Below are 17469 nucleotides of genomic sequence, written 5' to 3' on the forward strand. Positions count from 1 at the left end.
TACATATATGATAAAAACACGATCCACATAGTCACTCCATCCGAACATAGGTTGATTGATGCACCTCCACATTGACAAATCACAACCAACAACCAGAGCTAGCAAGACTGTGAGAAAGAGCCATCTTTCTTGCATGGTATGCCCCCACTTTTTGCTGAATTGCTGAATGTACTTTGAATGAGTGTGCCCTGGACTCCTGCCAATCAGGTGCCCAGGGCCTATGTTCCTTCCCTAAAACAAACAAAACCCAAATTGGCAAACCCTGGCCACATGTCATCCCCTGGTAAATGGTACCCTAGGTACCCAGGGCCTTGTGACCAGGGAAGGCCTCTAAGGGCTGCAGCACTCCTTGTGCCACCCTTAGAGGCCATGTACCCTAACACACACACACGCACACTGCCTTTGCAGGCTGCGTGTTTGGGTGCAAGACAAAAACAAAGTCGACATGACACACATCCCTGTGTGCCATGCCCATCACCTACACTGCCATGGCATACATCAGCCACCCCTCTAGCTGGGTGCCTTATGCCAATGGTGTGGGCACAGGAGCAGGAGCCCTGTGCCCCTACAGTGCCCAGGTCCATTCCTGAGTCCTGTAAGTGCAGTGCTGCCATTTAAGAGTACATGGTGCTGAGAGCTCGTCAAAAACGAGCTCCACAGCACCATAATGGCAACACTGAAGACTGAGAAGTTTGGTATCAATCTTCTCAGCACATTAAACCCACACTGATGCCAGTGTGGGATTTAATGTACCAAGCACCCCAGAGGGCATCTTAGAGATGCCCCCTTAAACCTAACCTACAATCCACGTCTGCTCTGAGGCTGCCTAGGCTGCCACACAGCAGACATGTTGCTGGACCCCCCTGGGTAGAAGAGCCCCTGCTCTCCTGGGCCTGCAACAATGCACATCCTGGGCGAGGTGCTAAATCTCCTCCCCCAGGATGGGCAGGGGGAAGCTTCAAAGGCATGCCGCCTCTGTGAGCTTCCCCAGGCCACTGCAACCCCCCACTCTGGCGGGAAGCTTGGCCGGAAACCCCAAATAAGGATGTGCCAGCCTGCCAACCCCACTCCTCAGGTGGGGGAGGCGAGGTGAAGCACATCTCCGGGCTCTCGCCATCTTGAAGATGGGAAGCCCTACCCTATCAGGACTAGGCTACTGCCCCCTCCCACAGGAGAGAGGCAGGTTAGGGGGTGTACCCACCCCAGGACAGGGACCCATTGGTCCCTGCCCTTCACCTACCTGTAACGCCCCTAAATCTAGTATTTAGGGGCACCCTGAACCGTCCTTCCCCAGATTCCGAAATACAAAGAAGAGCAAGAAGAAAGAAGACCAGCCCTGCAGCTGCTAAGAAGAGGAAGACACCAACTGCTTTGGCCCCAGCCCTACCGGCCTGTTGACCCTCGAACCTGCTCCTGCTCCAACCCGGCATCTCTTGTGGCCACCAACCTCACAAACCCTGGAGGACCTGGCTACCTTTTGGCTCTAAGCCCCTGGGACTCCCATGAGTAGAGGCTCTACTCAAAACCTACCTCTAATCCCTGGCAGCAGGCCGAAACCGCGAACCCAGCACACTCTGCACCAGCCAAGCCTGGCCAGTGCAGGAGTGAACAAAGACCATGAGAACGACCCCACGGCGACTGTGACCCCGAGTCCGGCACCCAAGGACCTCCCTCGACCCTCCTGAAGAAGCCTGCAGCCTCAGAACAAGGTGCCCCCCCTACCGCGATCAACAGAGGGTAAGATTTCCCGACACCAAAAGGCACCTCTGCACGCGGCGCCTCGCGGCCCCCTGTGCCCAATACCGGGGTGCCTACCTATCCTTCAACTACCCAACTTACCTCTCGAAGTGGCGGTGGCACCTGAAGAATACTCGTCCCCGAGCTTGCAGTCTTTTTCTAAACCGGAGATTTCCCATTGAAATCAATTGAGCGCCCGAAGGCTCAAAAGCACCCTGCACCCAGCCGCCCGAGTGGCCCTAGCAGTGCAACCTCTACACCTACCTACTTCCCCACTTGCCCTGAGTAAGTGACCAGGAGCCCAGCTCCCACAGCCGCGTGGCTTGCTAGTCAGCAGCCACCAACCAAGGGCCCCCTATCCCTAATAGAATAACATTGGGCCTAATTCTCTCTGCACCCGGCCGCCCTAGAATCGCTGAGGGTGAACCAACTGTACCTACCTGACCCTGGGGGACCCCTGAGTTTATGCCCAGAACCTCAACTCTGCCAGTCGAGTACTTACCTTTAAACCGATAACTCTATTTTCTTCATAGGGTAACATTGACTGGCATTTTCCTGAAATTTCTTCTAAGTGTGGACTTTTCAAATCTTAAAATATTCACCAAAAATCAGCCGAGTAACGAAAACGAAAATACTCACCTGCTCTTAGGTGAGCTCCCAGTGCTGGATCTTGGTGCCCAGCACTGACCCTGAAAAATACCCACAACTATACTTACCAGTAACCCAATTTTCTCCTATAGCAAATCATTGACTGTTTTTCTATGAAATTTCTTCTAAGTGTCAATTTCTGCAATCTTTAAATATTCTTTAAACATCGTATAATATCTGAAAACGTAATTACTTTCCTGTTTTGGATAAAGGTCCCAGCACTGAGTCTAGGCACCCAGTACTGGATTACAAAAGTAACGAGAACATACTGTACCTGCAACTTGAATTTTCTTCCATAGGGAATCATTGACTGTTTTCTCTGAAATATTTTGTGTGTCAACTTTTAAAATAGCTAAATATTGTTTAAAAATCATCACAGTAATTAAGTCGACTTTCATCACTTGATTCTAAGTACTGACCCAGGACTGAATCTAGGATCCAGTCCTGGAATTCCAAAAGTAATCCTAAAAGTAATCTGTTGCAAATAACTTGAAATTTCCATTGAGCTCAATGCATTGTTGTGTTTAAAATAGTGTTGCCTATTGCAACCACTTGTAACTGTTTACAAAAGTCAATTGCATATTGCAAAAGTATTTATATAAAGCATCTCACTCTGAGAAAGTATATTTTAATGCCAAGTGTTGGTTCTAAAATAAAACAAGCATATTTTTTTATATATAAACCATTGGCCTAGAGTTCAGTTATTGAGTGTGTGAGACCATTTGCTGACTGAGTGTGTACAACAAATGCTTTACACTGTCCTCTGATACTGCCTTACTGCTCGACCAAGCTACCACTTTAGAGAGTAAGGTTATATCTAACTTTAGCCCCTGTCAAACCCTTGGGGACTGTTGACTCTGTACACCCTGTACCTATTAAGGAACAGTATATACAGAGCCACTTGCTCACTATATATAGAGCCAGCTTCCTACAGGCCCTATCTGACAAATCTCTACAGAATATTCCAAAAAGGTGCTACTTTTTGACTAGTTTGTGCATGGAAAGTTTCTGTGGTGATCCTTCAAGCAGGGGCCGAGAAAGGGGGGGATCCCAAAAGCTGAAATCCCCATGCGTATTCTATAGACTTCTTAAAGATAGGCTGCAGCTAAAACTACTGAACAGGTTTTACCAAATTTGGCAGGAAGCTAGTTCTTGGTCTGCAAATTGTGCTTTATGTAATTTGGTGTAAATTGATTTAGTAGTTTTTGAGAAATTAAGGTTAAACATAATTGTATATCTGGATGGTTGAGTCCACAATAGGCTCAAGAAACTTTTGTGGGATTGCCATTTAAAATATTCCAGGAGCTTTATTTCCCTTGGGCGATCTCGCTCCCGCAGGCTAGCCACCCCTCCCCCAGAGGCCCAAAAAAGAAAACTGGCAAAAAAATGCTACAATCCCACGGGATCTGGAACCTAACATTTTTGCCGGGCTGCATTGATTAATTATAAGCCTGATGAGCCCATCCTCAGGGTCGTATTCTGTACCCTCTCATAAATGATGACATGGAACATGTGATGAGTGATGTAATATGTGAGGTCGTAAGCAGTGCAGTGCGGTGGCGAAAGTTAGCTAACTGTAACTGGGGCAGGGCTGTGTTTTTTTTAGTTCAGAACTTTAATGTTGTCACTGACAGTCACCTAAGTATAACGTTACTTTCTGCTTGGATTTTTTCAGTGAATAAGGTTATATTGCAAGCACATTACAGAGCGAAAAGTACTAATACAGATCTGTGTTGAGGGAATACCAGTGGCTCATCGTGATCTAGCGGGATACCTGGGTTTCCTGAAAGGTTTATACCCTGTGTGTAGTATATCAAAAGTTTGCTTCACAACTTATGAGTAGGTTAGCCTGGGAATCTTTTCAATGCATTACGCATGAGTTTCTGTTTCTTTTTTCGCAGGCGGGTAGCAGTGCGCCAGGACACCTGCAGCATTGTGGCCATCTCTTTGAACATCATGCAGAAGGTCCACCCAGTCATTTGGTCCTTGAGCAATCTGCCTTTCGATTGCACCCAGGTCCTAGCAGTGCCGAAGCCCATCGGTGAGTGTCCTTTAGTAGGAGACAAGATCTGGGTATATAAAGATGATAAACTCCAAGGTGTTTTATAGGCAAAAGATCCAGGGTCTGACTACTCACCTCAAGATAAGCTGCCAAATCAATTAAGGGGCCTAAGACCTCTTCATGGTCCCTCCTGTCTTCTGCTTCCTTCCATCTCTCTACCAGTTTATTTCCTTGGATAACACTTGCTTCTATGTTCCCGGTCCGTCTTCTGTATCTCATTAATTGATCAGAGTTGGCTGATCACAATTTCTCACTTTTCTCCTTATCTTTTTTAGGCGGTGTTGTGGTGTTTGCTGTGAATTCCCTGCTTTACCTGAACCAGAGCATCCCACCCTATGGAGTGTCTCTTAATAGCATGACAATTGGGACAACAGCATTCCCACTGAGTAAGCAACCAATGAGTGCTTGTGAAGGCCACTGGAGGAGGATTTGAATGGTGGCGATAAATTACGAGAGGGCAATAGTTCTTTTTGGCTTAAAAGCTGATAATGCTGATGTTGCTTTTGTGATGGGTACACAGTGTTTTACATGTATGCTGTAGTGTATGACGCATATTCAAAATGCTCATGAACATTGATGAGTGAAACTTGACATGACGAATAACACTTGAATGGACAAACTAAACTAGATCCGACTGGTGATGCGGTTGTCACCGGAGGTCCAGCTGTTATTCTTGGAGACGTACTCGTCCTGGCAGCTGATGCATGCTGTTCTGGTGTGATGGAGGCATTCCTGCTGGATGAAGCGAGCTCCGACAACTGATGTAATGTATCTGTTGCGGGTGGACATGCCCACTCAAGTTGATCCTCATTGTCTGAGTCGATTCAGGCATTTCTGGTGGTTTATGCACACTCTGGTAAAGTAAACGTTGCTCGTGGGTGCTGTGATTTCTATTAACATATAAGGATGTAGGGAGTCTCTAATTTCCTGACTCTAACTATCCTTTGAGGTTAAAATTAAAATTTTAGTGGCCAGGTATAGGAAACTGATGGTCCATATCTACAAAGGGTTTTTGCAGTCTCAAACTCCGAGTTTTTGAAAAACAAAAGCAAGGTTTGTAATTGCTAAGATTCTTTGTTGTCTTCGGCGATTGTGTCCTTCGTAACAATTTCGGGGAAATCATTTGCTGCTGTCGTTGTTGTGTGTTTCGTGATTTGAAATTTTTGGGAATGACCAGGACTGTGTCTTGGAACCGCGTTTGCTTACAGCGTTGGCGAGGGGCTTTTGGCAGAAGTAGAGGAGTCTATGTTGGTGGATGGTATGTTGAACCCATATTGCATATGTGTATTACTGAAAGCAAGAGATGTTGGGATGGGGATTCTCGCTCCACTCCTAACTGCCTATGTTACTTTCCCTTTTTACAGAACTACAAGAGGGCGTTCGGTTTTCTCTCGACTGCTGCACAGCGACCTTCATCTCTTATGACAAAATGGTGATTTCCCTGAAGGGAGGCGAAATGTAAGGGCCGACTGACTTGCTAAGGAGGATAGGGTTTGGAGGATCATCTGCCATGTAGAGCTGTCAGCATTCAAATTCGAGGATTTTCGTAACAGTCGTATACAACCCTGTAGATGGTTAAAGAATTTCAAATCATCTGTTCACCTTTGTGCCTTTTAACCTGGGGGCTTAACATGTCTTATGGGAGGGTTTTGTGTTGGTTATTGATCATTACTTACATCTGCAGTGATCTGAAGGTCACAAGTTCTAGTCCTGGCAAAGCAAATTCTTTCTTTCTTCCCTATGAGAGTGGTAACTTTAGTGCCATTAAATTGGCTGTAGTAATATCTGTTATTTGTAGTAATGGGAAACAGCAGAATTGCAGGATAAAGCACTATATTTAAACACAGTATTATTATTTTGATCATCATAGTGCTTTCAGTGCGTGTACAAGTTACCAAAGCAATAAAGAGCTTGATTTGTCCATAGCATTTAAGCATTGCCAGTCCATTTAACCTCTTCGGTGCCCGTGACGAGCTGGACTCGTCATGGGCCGCGGTGGCGCTGTGCCCATGACGAGTCCAGCTCGTCACAAACCCCGCCCGCTAATGTAACGGCCGGCACAGGGCGGGGAAAGGGGCGGGCACCGAAGGGGTTAATTCATTTATTTGTCATTAAATATCTTGCATCCAGTTTATAATTGTTGACCCTACAAAACCTAACATAACCCGTAACGACCCATTTATCAATATAAAGTTGCCTTTTGAGCACTTCTTAGAGCAGAGGTCTTCAAACATTTTTGCTTTGAGCCCCCCTAAGCAAGTTGTTTTGAAGTCGGGCTCCCCTCCAAAACGTTATGAGAAGGATTGGGGGAGCGGTAGCGACGGGCTGAGCACAGGGGGGCAAGACTTATGAGATAATTTCAGTGGTACTGTAGTTCACAGTCCACACTGAATGTGAGACTTATCAAACAGCAAATACATCGAACAAAACCACTAATTGACCCAAAAATACTGCTCCACATAATTGGGGTGTTGTGAACCCCTCACACTCCTGGGCCCCAATGCAACTGTCCCTGCATAGCAGGCTATCACCTCTGCTGCCTTCACCTCTTCCCCACCTTGCTTAACCATCATGCCAACCTTGCAATAGGCTCTCTGTCCCTTTAAAGTAAAAACAGAAGCTCCCACAGGATAGCCCTCTTTTTTTCTGCAAGGGTGCCCTAATGTTACATATGACAATAAGTCCTCTTGACCCCTTTTTAAAGTGAAAGTGATAACTGTGATGCAGTGTGCCCCTGGACTGCTGAACCTACTGATAGCTTCTGCCATGCAAAGCGGGCTATCGCCTCTGCCATTTGTTAAAAACAGGACCCCCTCCCTGCCATCTCTGAGGCTAATCTAAGGTGTCGCCTCTGCTTCAATTTTCCTCTCCCTTGAGCCATTGCTCCGAGGCTGAAATACTGACTTACAAGTGTGCATTGGGCCCTAATGCAAGCCAAGGAGGGTGGTAAAACTGCCATGATTGGGGTTTACTTGGCTCCTCTTGCCATGGGGCCTTGGTGCCACTCTACCTGCAGCACCAATCGTACTTTCTGCCCTCGAGTGTGAGGAAAAAAAGCAGCAAGGGTAACCAGAGCTCTAATGCAAGCAAGGACAATGGGCCCCCACAGCCCCTTTTTCCTAGTAAGGAAGACCTAATTGTGGGACAAGGGTCACTTACACCCTTGCCTCAGTACCTATTACACTAATGATTGTGATGGACCTTTTAAAAAAAGAAAAGAAATAAAAGCCCCTTTATACCACACCCTTCCTAAGGGGCATCTCTCTGAGGAAGTCGTCTCTGTTCATTTGTAAATGAAAAAATGAGCCCCCACATAGCGCCCCTTTTTCTGAGCCATATCTTTGTCACTACCCATGGATCTTGTTCCTTTTGAGTTTCTCCTCTGTCATTACTAATTAATAATGACTTGCATATTCACAGTGCTTTCTGTCACAGGCTGGGACCTTGTAGCACTATAAATACATAAGTCAGTATTTTACACTGCGCCAACTAGGATACAATTCTGTGCCTGTCTGGTCTCGCCTACACACACGCAAACGCACATCTACAGTGATCACATTAACCAACTGAGATGTCGCATTTGGCACAATGAGATTACTTTTTTTGTGGTAGTTTTATGTAGCGCAAATTTGACCCGAGATGTTGCAGCACTTTACATGAGCACAAATTACATTACAGAAGGTCACGTTCGTTTGTAGGCGCGGGAGATTAAGTGATTTGCCCAGAAAAACAGGATATTTAACTTACATTTATTTTTTATTTCATTGTGTGTAGGTTACTTTATTGCCTTTGTAACTGCATATAAAATGACAACATCCTTACAGAATCGTTTGTTCTTCCTAGCCACCTCTGTGACCCTGCCACCACACTCAATGCCCCTAGCCCCCATAGCACGGGGTTTCTATACTTTACACTTCAAGTCTGTTTGTAAATGAAAACGGCCTGGAAATGCGCCAAATAAAGAAGGTCGCACTTCCAGGTGATCTTCATTTACAATTCTTTGCTGAGGCATTTGCGCCCTCCTGGGAATGCAGTCACGGACTCCCAGGGGGGCGCGCCCCACAGTTTGAAGACCTCTGTCTTAGAGTGTTTGGGAAAATAAACAGAAGCACAGTTGCAACAAAAGAGGGATACAAGCTGAGTTTACTGGTAACTAAAAGAGATTGCCTAACACCAGTGGTCTGTCACTGAAAGAATGGGCTCAAGGTATGGATTACCGTGCTCATGCGCAGAATAGGTGTACAAATCAAGTGGGTGCTTGTAGAAATAGCACACGATATGGAATATGTGTAAAAATCAAGAGGGTGCTTGCAAAAATAGCACAATATATGGAATGTGTGTGTGTGTGTATATATTTATATATATATACACACACACACACACACACACACACACACAAATCAAGGGGGCGCTTAAAGAAATAACTCAAAATGTGGAATATGTGAACACATCAATGGGGGTGCTTGTAGAAATGGTACAAGATATGGAGTATGCGGTGTAACCATCAATAAAAACAATGTGTATACATGTAATCAAAATTGAGATCGTCAAATGATCGCTGTTGTGAGTCGTGCTCGGACTTTTGCAATTTGCAGTGTTATATGTTTATTTCAAAATGAATAAAAACTGTTGTAAAAAAAAAAAAAGGGGTGGGTGGTACAAGTCGTAGAGGAAGGCTTTTAGACTTCCAAGGCCACAGGTGCGTATTCCTGAGCCATGTGTTTCACAACAATGATCTCAGTATAGCAAACTGTTCTAAGGGTTTACTGGGTACATTGTCATGAGCTGCAGGTAATATTTGCCTGTTACTTGAACAGCAATGTTATCCATCTGTTTTGCAATCTCTTAACACAATCTCACTCTTTTTATTTGTCTCTCTCTCTCTCTCTCTCCATAGCTATGTCTTAACGCTCATCACAGATGGCATGAGAAGTGTACGCTCCTTTCACTTTGACAAGGCTGCTGCCAGTGTCCTCACGACTTGTGTACGTAACCTCTGCTGCACCTTTGTCCTCCGTCTTCATGTTGAGTGAATTACAATTCATTTACAGTGATTGCTCTGTGTACAGTTTGCAAGTGCCTATTGTGTTGTCCCGTTCAGTTTTGAAATGTATAATTTACACCCAAAGAGAAAAATAAAAAAAGATGGGTGGAATAGTTGAATTAATCTCAGCCACTGATGTTTAGTGTGCAATGCCCAACTTGAAATCATTTTGTCCACTCACTGTGCCACATCAGACAGGGAGCAACCTGATGCTTATCTGCCCAGGTCCTGCTCCAATAAGAACATTCAAGTTAGAACTGCCCCACTACATCCTCTCTGAACAGAAAACAAGCAGCCCCCATACTTGTTAAAGCCTTAATAGGCCTCATCCATGGCTTGCAGGTCCTGTCCCAGGCAAAGTGAGCTATGGATCCCCACATCTTGAACTACCCCTCTCATTTAGAACCTGACACTGGGAAGTTATCATTTTCTTTATTCTCTGAACAGCATAATGAGCATCAGAAGAATCGTTCCAGCCTTGTTTGGCCTCATGAGTGAAGTGCAATTTGTGTCCTAGGAACTGGGGGGCAAAGCTCTCTCCATACCTGTCTATAAGGAATGTCATATTTTAGTTGTGGTCCCGTCGTTTATCTCCATGTCAGATTTTGCTGGCTATAGAACACGGTGCTCTTTACCACTACTAAAAAGAAGTAAAGCAGTTTTGTTAACCCCTAAAACCTGCGTTGTGTATGAACATGTCCTTTTTGGCCTGTTTAACCTGTTCGAGGCATATGAGCTGCAGATTGTACACTTAGCATAGGTCGCCATCTGGTGTTGGGCCCGGATGTTTGCAGTTTGTTTTTCTTCTTGGACAGTCTTTGGAAGTCACGAGTTTGGTGACTCCTCCTTCGGTCCGTACTGCGCATGGGCTTCGGCTCCATCCTCAGATTGTTTTTTTCCGCCATCGGGCTCGGATGTGATACTTCGTGCTCCGGCTTCGAACTTCTACGGTTCCAGCCTCGACGGAAAATCCTCGATTCTTCGAGTTCCTTCATCATCTTCATCTCTCGAAGCGGCACTTTCTCCATCCCGTACATCGACACCGGCCTTCGGGCCCTCCGCGACTCCGGTCCCGGCCGATGGAAAGGACTCCGTTCAAAAAGTGCCCAAAATGTGGGTCTAAATTTCCCCACACCGACCTCCATCAGGTGTGTAACCTTTGCCTCTCTCCGGAACACGAGGCTAGAGACTGCCCCGCCTGCAAGTCTTTTCGATCGAAGAAGACCATCCGAGATCGAAGAGCTCGACGCACCATGGTGCACTCATCCTCTGCAGCTCCACCGGACATCTTCGGAGACGACGCCGAAGCTTCGGGGCAAACACACACCGAGCAGGAGGAAGACGTCGTCAGCGCTTCCGAGGCCGACGACTCCGACGTGGAGGACGTTACACCAGCGCAGCGGGCCGTGAGTACTATGCCCCCTCCCACCCCCGCGCCGAAAACCAAAGAGACTCAGGTTACTCCCTCGCCTGCCGGCCTGGGCAAAACCAAAACCAAAACTTCGATCACCCCACCTTCGGGCCCGGTGTCGAAGCCCCCAAAGTCTCATGGCAGCTCGGGATCGAGCCAGCCGACACCCGGTGCCGAAAAACAGCATCCGGCACCGAAGACTGCAAAATCCAGCTCGACTCCGAAACCACCGGTGCCGAAGCCTGGACACTCGGTGCCGACCAAACACAAACACAAATCTGTCGGCACCGACGCTCCGGCGCCGAAACATCATTCGACGCCGAAACACCCGGAGACCTCAAAAAAGCATGGCGCACACAGACCATCGAAACCCCCGGTTCCGAAATCACCGGTGCCGACAGACGACTCGACACCATTGGCTCTGTTTACACCAGACCCTTTACAAAAGACTTTGTCCAAAGATCCAAAGACTGGGCTTTTGACTTTAACTACCAAGAAAAGACGCCTTGATGCTCCGGCTCCTCCTCCTCCACCCAAAAGGAAGGACTCTGCTACTTCTCCCCTCAGAGTGCCCTCCCCACCACCGCCTCCCCTACCCCCTCCACCTCCTCCACCGCCTCCCCCTCACAGGTCTCCGCCACCTTTACCTCACTACGATCCGGCCCCATCCCCAGATCCGGATGATGGGGATCCGGACAATTACCCGGCGGACGCCCCAATGGATCCCACTCCACCAGGGACCCCAGATCCATGGGAGGATTACAATAACCCTGATATACCCAATGTACCTCAGGACGACCTATACCCATCAAGGCCGTCTCCTCCAGAGGACTCCTTAGGGTTTCATCATTTAGTGCAGAGAGCAGCACACTACCATGGGGTGGACATGCACAGTGAACCAGTAGAAGAAGACTTCCTACTGGATACATTTGATATACAAGACAAATCTACTTCCATTTTACCCATGCTTAAGGGTGTCACCAAGCACGCTACAGAGGTGTTCAAAGACCCTGTCAGAGCCAGAGTACTGAACCCTAGAATAGAGAAGAAGTACAAGGCGGCACCCACAGACCCTGCTTACATCAAGGGCCCTGCTCCCCTAGATTCCCTAGTTGTCTCCACAGCTAGAAAGCGGGCTAACTCCCAATCCTCAGGAGATGCCCCACCGCCAGACAAAGAATCTAAACTTCTGGACGCGTCTGGTAAACGCACCGCCTCCCAAGCTGCAAACATGTGGCGCATTGCAAACACACAAGCACTGCTTGCGCGATATGATAGAGCACACTATGACAAACTAGAGGCTCTTATGCAGCACCTTCCAGAAAAATACAAGCACAAGGCTCATGACCTGATACAGGAGGGTAAACTAATTACAAACACCTCCATTAAGTGTGCCCTCGATGCAGCCGACACTGCTTCTAGGGCCATAAATACCAGTGTCCTGCTTCGTCGCCACGCCTGGCTCAGGATCTCAGGGTTCAAGCCTGAAGTCCAGGCATCCATACTCAATCACCCCTTTGACCAGGAAACACTCTTTGGGCCAAAGGTAGACGAAGCGCTCGAAAAGATGAAGAAAGACACAGACACAGCAAAGTCTATGGGGGCACTCCAAACACAAGCCTCCAAACGTTCCTTTCGACGCTCGTCCTTTCGTGGCACAGGCAGAGGCTCCTCCACCGATAACGCCTCTACCTCCTACAAGTCCCCTCCTCAAAATACCTTTTCAAAGGGCATTCAGAGAGGTGGTTACAGGGGTAACAACAATAAGGGCAGGGGCAAAACCAACAACACCCGTTCTGCCACCCCCCCCCCGCACAATGACTCCCCTCCGCTCCCCCCAGACCATTCCACTCCGGTTGGGGGCAGACTACAAAACTTTATCCACGTATGGGAGTCCATAACATCGGACAAATGGGTGACCCAAATCATTCGGTCAGGGTACTGTCTAGAGCTAACATCTACCCCACCCAATATCCCACCAAGGCACCGTCCAATGTCTCAAGAACATTCCACACTGCTCAAACAAGAGGTACTCTCACTCCTGCAAAAACACGCTATAGAGCAGGTCCCCGTCAATCAACGAAATCTAGGGGTCTACTCTCTATATTTCTTAATACCAAAGAAAGACGAGACCCTCAGACCCATTCTGGACCTCCGGCCTCTAAATGCCTACATACATTCAGACCATTTTCACATGGTCACTCTACAACAAGTCCTCCCACTCCTCTGCCAGGGAGACTTTCTCACAACCTTGGATCTGAAAGACGCATACTTTCACATTACAATACACCCCTCTCACAGGAAATACCTCAGGTTCGTGGTGGACGGGCAACATTACCAATTCACGGTTCTCCCCTTCGGGGTCACCACTGCACCACGAGTGTTTACCAAATGCCTAGCAGTAGTAGCAGCACACCTCAGACGTCAACACATTCACGTCTTCCCTTACTTAGACGACTGGCTGATAAAAGCCACGTCCTACCACCAATGTGTGCAACATACAAACAGCACCATCCAACTGCTCCACCAGCTAGGCTTCACGGTGAACTACCAAAAGTCCCACCTCATACCATCTCACACAAAGCAATATCTCGGGGCCACTATAGACACCTCCAAAGGTATTGCCTATCCAAACTCAGCCAGAATCACAAGCATTCAAGCCTTACGCAAAACATTCCTTCCCCAACACTCTCTTCCAGCAAAAGTGTTCATGAAGCTCCTAGGAATGATGGCGTCTTGCATATTTATAGTGCCCCATGCAAGACTCCACATGCGTCCACTTCAAGAGTGCCTAGCACAACAGTGGAACCAGGCCCAGGGTCAGCTGACGGATCTGGTGTTGGTGGACGGCCGCACACATCACTCTCTGCAGTGGTGGAACACCACAAACCTTTCCAAAGGACGGCCGTTCCTGGACCCGGTTCCTCAGGTGATTCTAACAGCGGACGCATCGCTCTCCGGCTGGGGAGCGCACCTCCTACACCTCACAATGCAAGGTCTATGGACGCCACAGCAAAAATCGCTCCACATCAACCATCTGGAGCTCTTGGCGATCTTTCTAGCCCTAAAATCTTTCCAAAAACAAATTTCGGGCAAAGCAGTCCTCATTCGCACAGACAACATGACTGCGATGTATTATATACAAAAACAGGGGGGGACACACTCTCCCCAGCTCTCCCGCTTAGCCCAGAGCATATGGAGATGGGCAATTCCCCAAAACATCTTTCTCCTGGCACAGCACGTTCCAGGAGTACAAAACACCATAGCAGATCTGCTCAGCAGACAAACGCAACAACTACACGAATGGGAACTGCATCCACAAGTTCTTCACCCATTCTTCAAACAGTGGGGGCATCCTCAAATAGACCTCTTCGCCACCCACAAAAACAAAAAATGCCCAAGCTTCGCCGCCAGATACCCACACCCATTGTCCAAGGGCAATGCGATATGGATGAACTGGTCAGGCAGATTTGCATACGCCTTTCCACCTCTCCCACTAATTCCATTAGTGGTCAGGAAGCTACAACAGCACTCCCTCACACTCATTCTGGTAGCTCCAACGTGGGCCAGGCAGCCGTGGTACACCACGCTACTACAACTATCAGTGGTACCACATCAAAAACTGCACCTTTCCCCATGCCTCCTAACCCAGAACCATGGAGAAATCAGGCACCCGGACCCAGCTCAGCTCAACCTGGCGATCTGGCTCCTGAAATCTTAGAATTCGGATACCTTCACCTTCCCCCTGATTGCATGAACATCATCATGGAAGCCAGACGTCCTACCACTAGAGCATGCTATGCCGCAAAGTGGAAAAGATTTGTAATTTACTGCCGTAACAATACAATCAACCCCCTAGATGCATCCATACAGCACATCATATGCTATCTGCTCCATCTTCACAGGTGTAACCTGGCATATTCATCCATACGCCTACACCTAGCAGCGATCGCTGCTTATCTACAAAACAGGCAGCATTTATCACTCTTCAGAGTGCCCGCTATTAAAGCCTTCATGGAAGGCCTTAAACGAGTAATTCCTCCCAGGGCACCACCTTCCCCTGTATGGAATCTAAATTTAGTTCTTACACGACTAATGGGTCCGCCCTTCGAACCAATGCACAAATGTGAGCTACAGTTTCTCACCTGGAAAACAGCTTTCCTTGTAGCTATCACTTCCCTTAGAAGGGTTGGTGAAATACAAGCGTTCACCATACAGGAACCCTACATACAAATGCATCACAGCAAGGTCATACTTCGCACAAATCCGAAGTTTCTGCCCAAAGTCATTTCCCCCTTCCACCTCAATCAATCAGTGGAATTACCTGTCTTCTTTTCGCAACCCCAATCTGTTGCAGAAAGGGCCTTACACACACTTGATGTAAAAAGGGCGTTACTATACTACATACAAAGAACGCAACCCTTCAGGAAGACTAAACAATTGTTTGTTTCCTTCTCTCCACCACATAAAGGCAACCCCATTTCAAAATCAGGGATAGCTAGGTGGATTGTAAAATGCATACAAATTTGCTATCAAAAGGCAAAGAGAACATTATCTGTTCCCCCTAAAGCCCACTCTACAAGAAAGTTAGGGGCTTCTATGGCTTTTCTAGGGAATATACCCTTAGATGACATCTGCAAGGCAGCCACATGGTCTACACCGCACACCTTCACAAAACACTACTGTGTAGATGTGCATTCCAAGCAGCAAGCTAGGGTGGGCCAGGCTGTACTAAAGACACTTTTTCAAACAGCTGCAACGGATACCGGTGGTCGCCGCTAAGGTTGGGTACTGCTATATAATCTATGCTAAGTGTACAATCTGCAGCTCATATGCCTCGAACGGAATATGCTACTTACCAGTATGCATCTGTTCTTGGCATGTAGAGCTGCAGAGTTGTACACGCCCACCCGCCTCCCCGGCTACCTGTATCCGTTCCAGTACATCTTATTTAGATACAACACATGGGTTTCTCACTGTTATTACTACGCTCCATCATTTCCCTGTTGGCGAAAAACAATCTGAGGATGGAGCCGAAGCCCATGCGCAGTACGGACCGAAGGAGGAGTCACCAAACTCGTGACTTCCAAAGACTGTCCAAGAAGAAAAACAAACTGCAAACATCCGGGCCCAACACCAGATGGCGACCTATGCTAAGTGTACAACTCTGCAGCTCTACATGCCAAGAACAGATGCATACTGGTAAGTAGCATATTCCTTCTGCAAGTTCCTACTTTGTGTTATGCAGATTTGTAGAGCCCACCCAGGAGGTTGTCCCGGCTCTGAGAAGGTATGAGCCACGAAACGACTACAACATATTACAACTACTAAAAATGCCAGGTCTTAAACTTCTTGCAGAATTTAAGAAACAAGGAGAAGGCTCTTATGTATTGCGGCATTGCTTTAGGAGAGATGTAGGAGAGGGCGCAACAGCCATCATAGTAGATGGTGCAGTATATGCACCAATGGCATGTCAGTTAAATATGAATTGGGCAGCAGAGTGCATTTACACCATCCATATGTATGACACAAATGTGTCTTCCAGCAGCACAGCTGTGCTGTGGCAGGGTTCTAGCTCAAGAGGACTGCAGTAACAGTCTCAGTAATACATGTCAGAAAAGTGCCTTTGCCATATAGAAACTTGTTTTTGTTTGTTAACGAGTTTCACTTAAATTTGCCTTGTAAGCCCACATGGGAGGGTGACTAATATATAACATGCATTGGCATAGCCAATAGGTCTTGCCTTTGGGACCTTATAAGTGTTTGGTTATCCAGCACAACATCCTTGTTGCAACAACATTAACTGTTGCATGGCTAAACACTTATAAGGTCCCAAAGGCGAGACCTATTGGCTATGCCAATGCTTGCTGTCCTTTTGCAGGAGGACCCTTCAGGGGCCAGCTTTCTTTAACCCCTTCCCTGCTCATGACGGAACCGTTCCGTCATGAGCCACGGTTGGCGTGTGCTCATGACGGAACGGTTCCGTCATGACAATCCTGTTGGCGGCCGCTCCGCCTCCGCGGCGCTGTTTCCCCGCCTGTGCGAGGGGACAACGCAAATGGGCGGAGTCATGACGGAACCGTTCCGTCATGAGCACAGCTCAACTGTGGCTCATGACGGAGCGGCTCCGTCATGAGCACAGGCTCACCGCGCTGCCCCCCTGCCCCCCCCAGCGCTGCAGCGGAATGTCCGCAGCAGCGAAGGGGTTAAGGAGCCGTACCCGAAAAAGGGACTGTTTAGGAGTGTCCTTACCGCCCAGAGTCAAGAATACTTGGCCCCTAGCTCCTTGATGGCCCCAGCACCTATCACCTAAACTCAACTAAATAAATAAAAGAATCATAAAATAAAATACAATTGCACTGGTTAGTGGCATCATGCACAGGGTAGTGATGCACTTCAAATTAACAGGACATGTATAGTTAATCTGTGGATGCCTCGCACGTGTGCTGTGTTTCAGCCGTTAACCTTGGATCAGGCAGAAGTGATAAGTGAGCCTCTGCTGGAATAAATTGACCTCTTCTTCATAGCTCAATAAAACATTTTTTTAGTTATAGCCACCAGATGGCA

At 47.5% G+C, this 17469-nt stretch overlaps 1 protein-coding gene across 2 annotated transcripts in view; it reads left to right on the plus strand.

The window, feature by feature from the left end:
* Nucleotides 1-17469, plus strand: part of CPSF1 (cleavage and polyadenylation specific factor 1) — a 514820-nt gene that overhangs the window by 55992 nt on the left and 441359 nt on the right. For both annotated transcript variants that reach the window (XM_085604356.1, XM_085604357.1), the window contains exons 8-11: nt 4287-4426; nt 4723-4833; nt 5812-5905; nt 9345-9432. In XM_085604356.1, coding sequence (XP_085460482.1) covers nt 4287-4426; nt 4723-4833; nt 5812-5905; nt 9345-9432 — 433 coding nt within the window. The remainder of the gene's footprint in view (nt 1-4286; nt 4427-4722; nt 4834-5811; nt 5906-9344; nt 9433-17469) is intronic.

This window comes from Triturus cristatus, chromosome 5_1 (genome assembly GCF_964204655.1).
Source record: "Triturus cristatus chromosome 5_1, aTriCri1.1, whole genome shotgun sequence".
Lineage (NCBI taxonomy): Eukaryota > Metazoa > Chordata > Amphibia > Caudata > Salamandridae > Triturus > Triturus cristatus.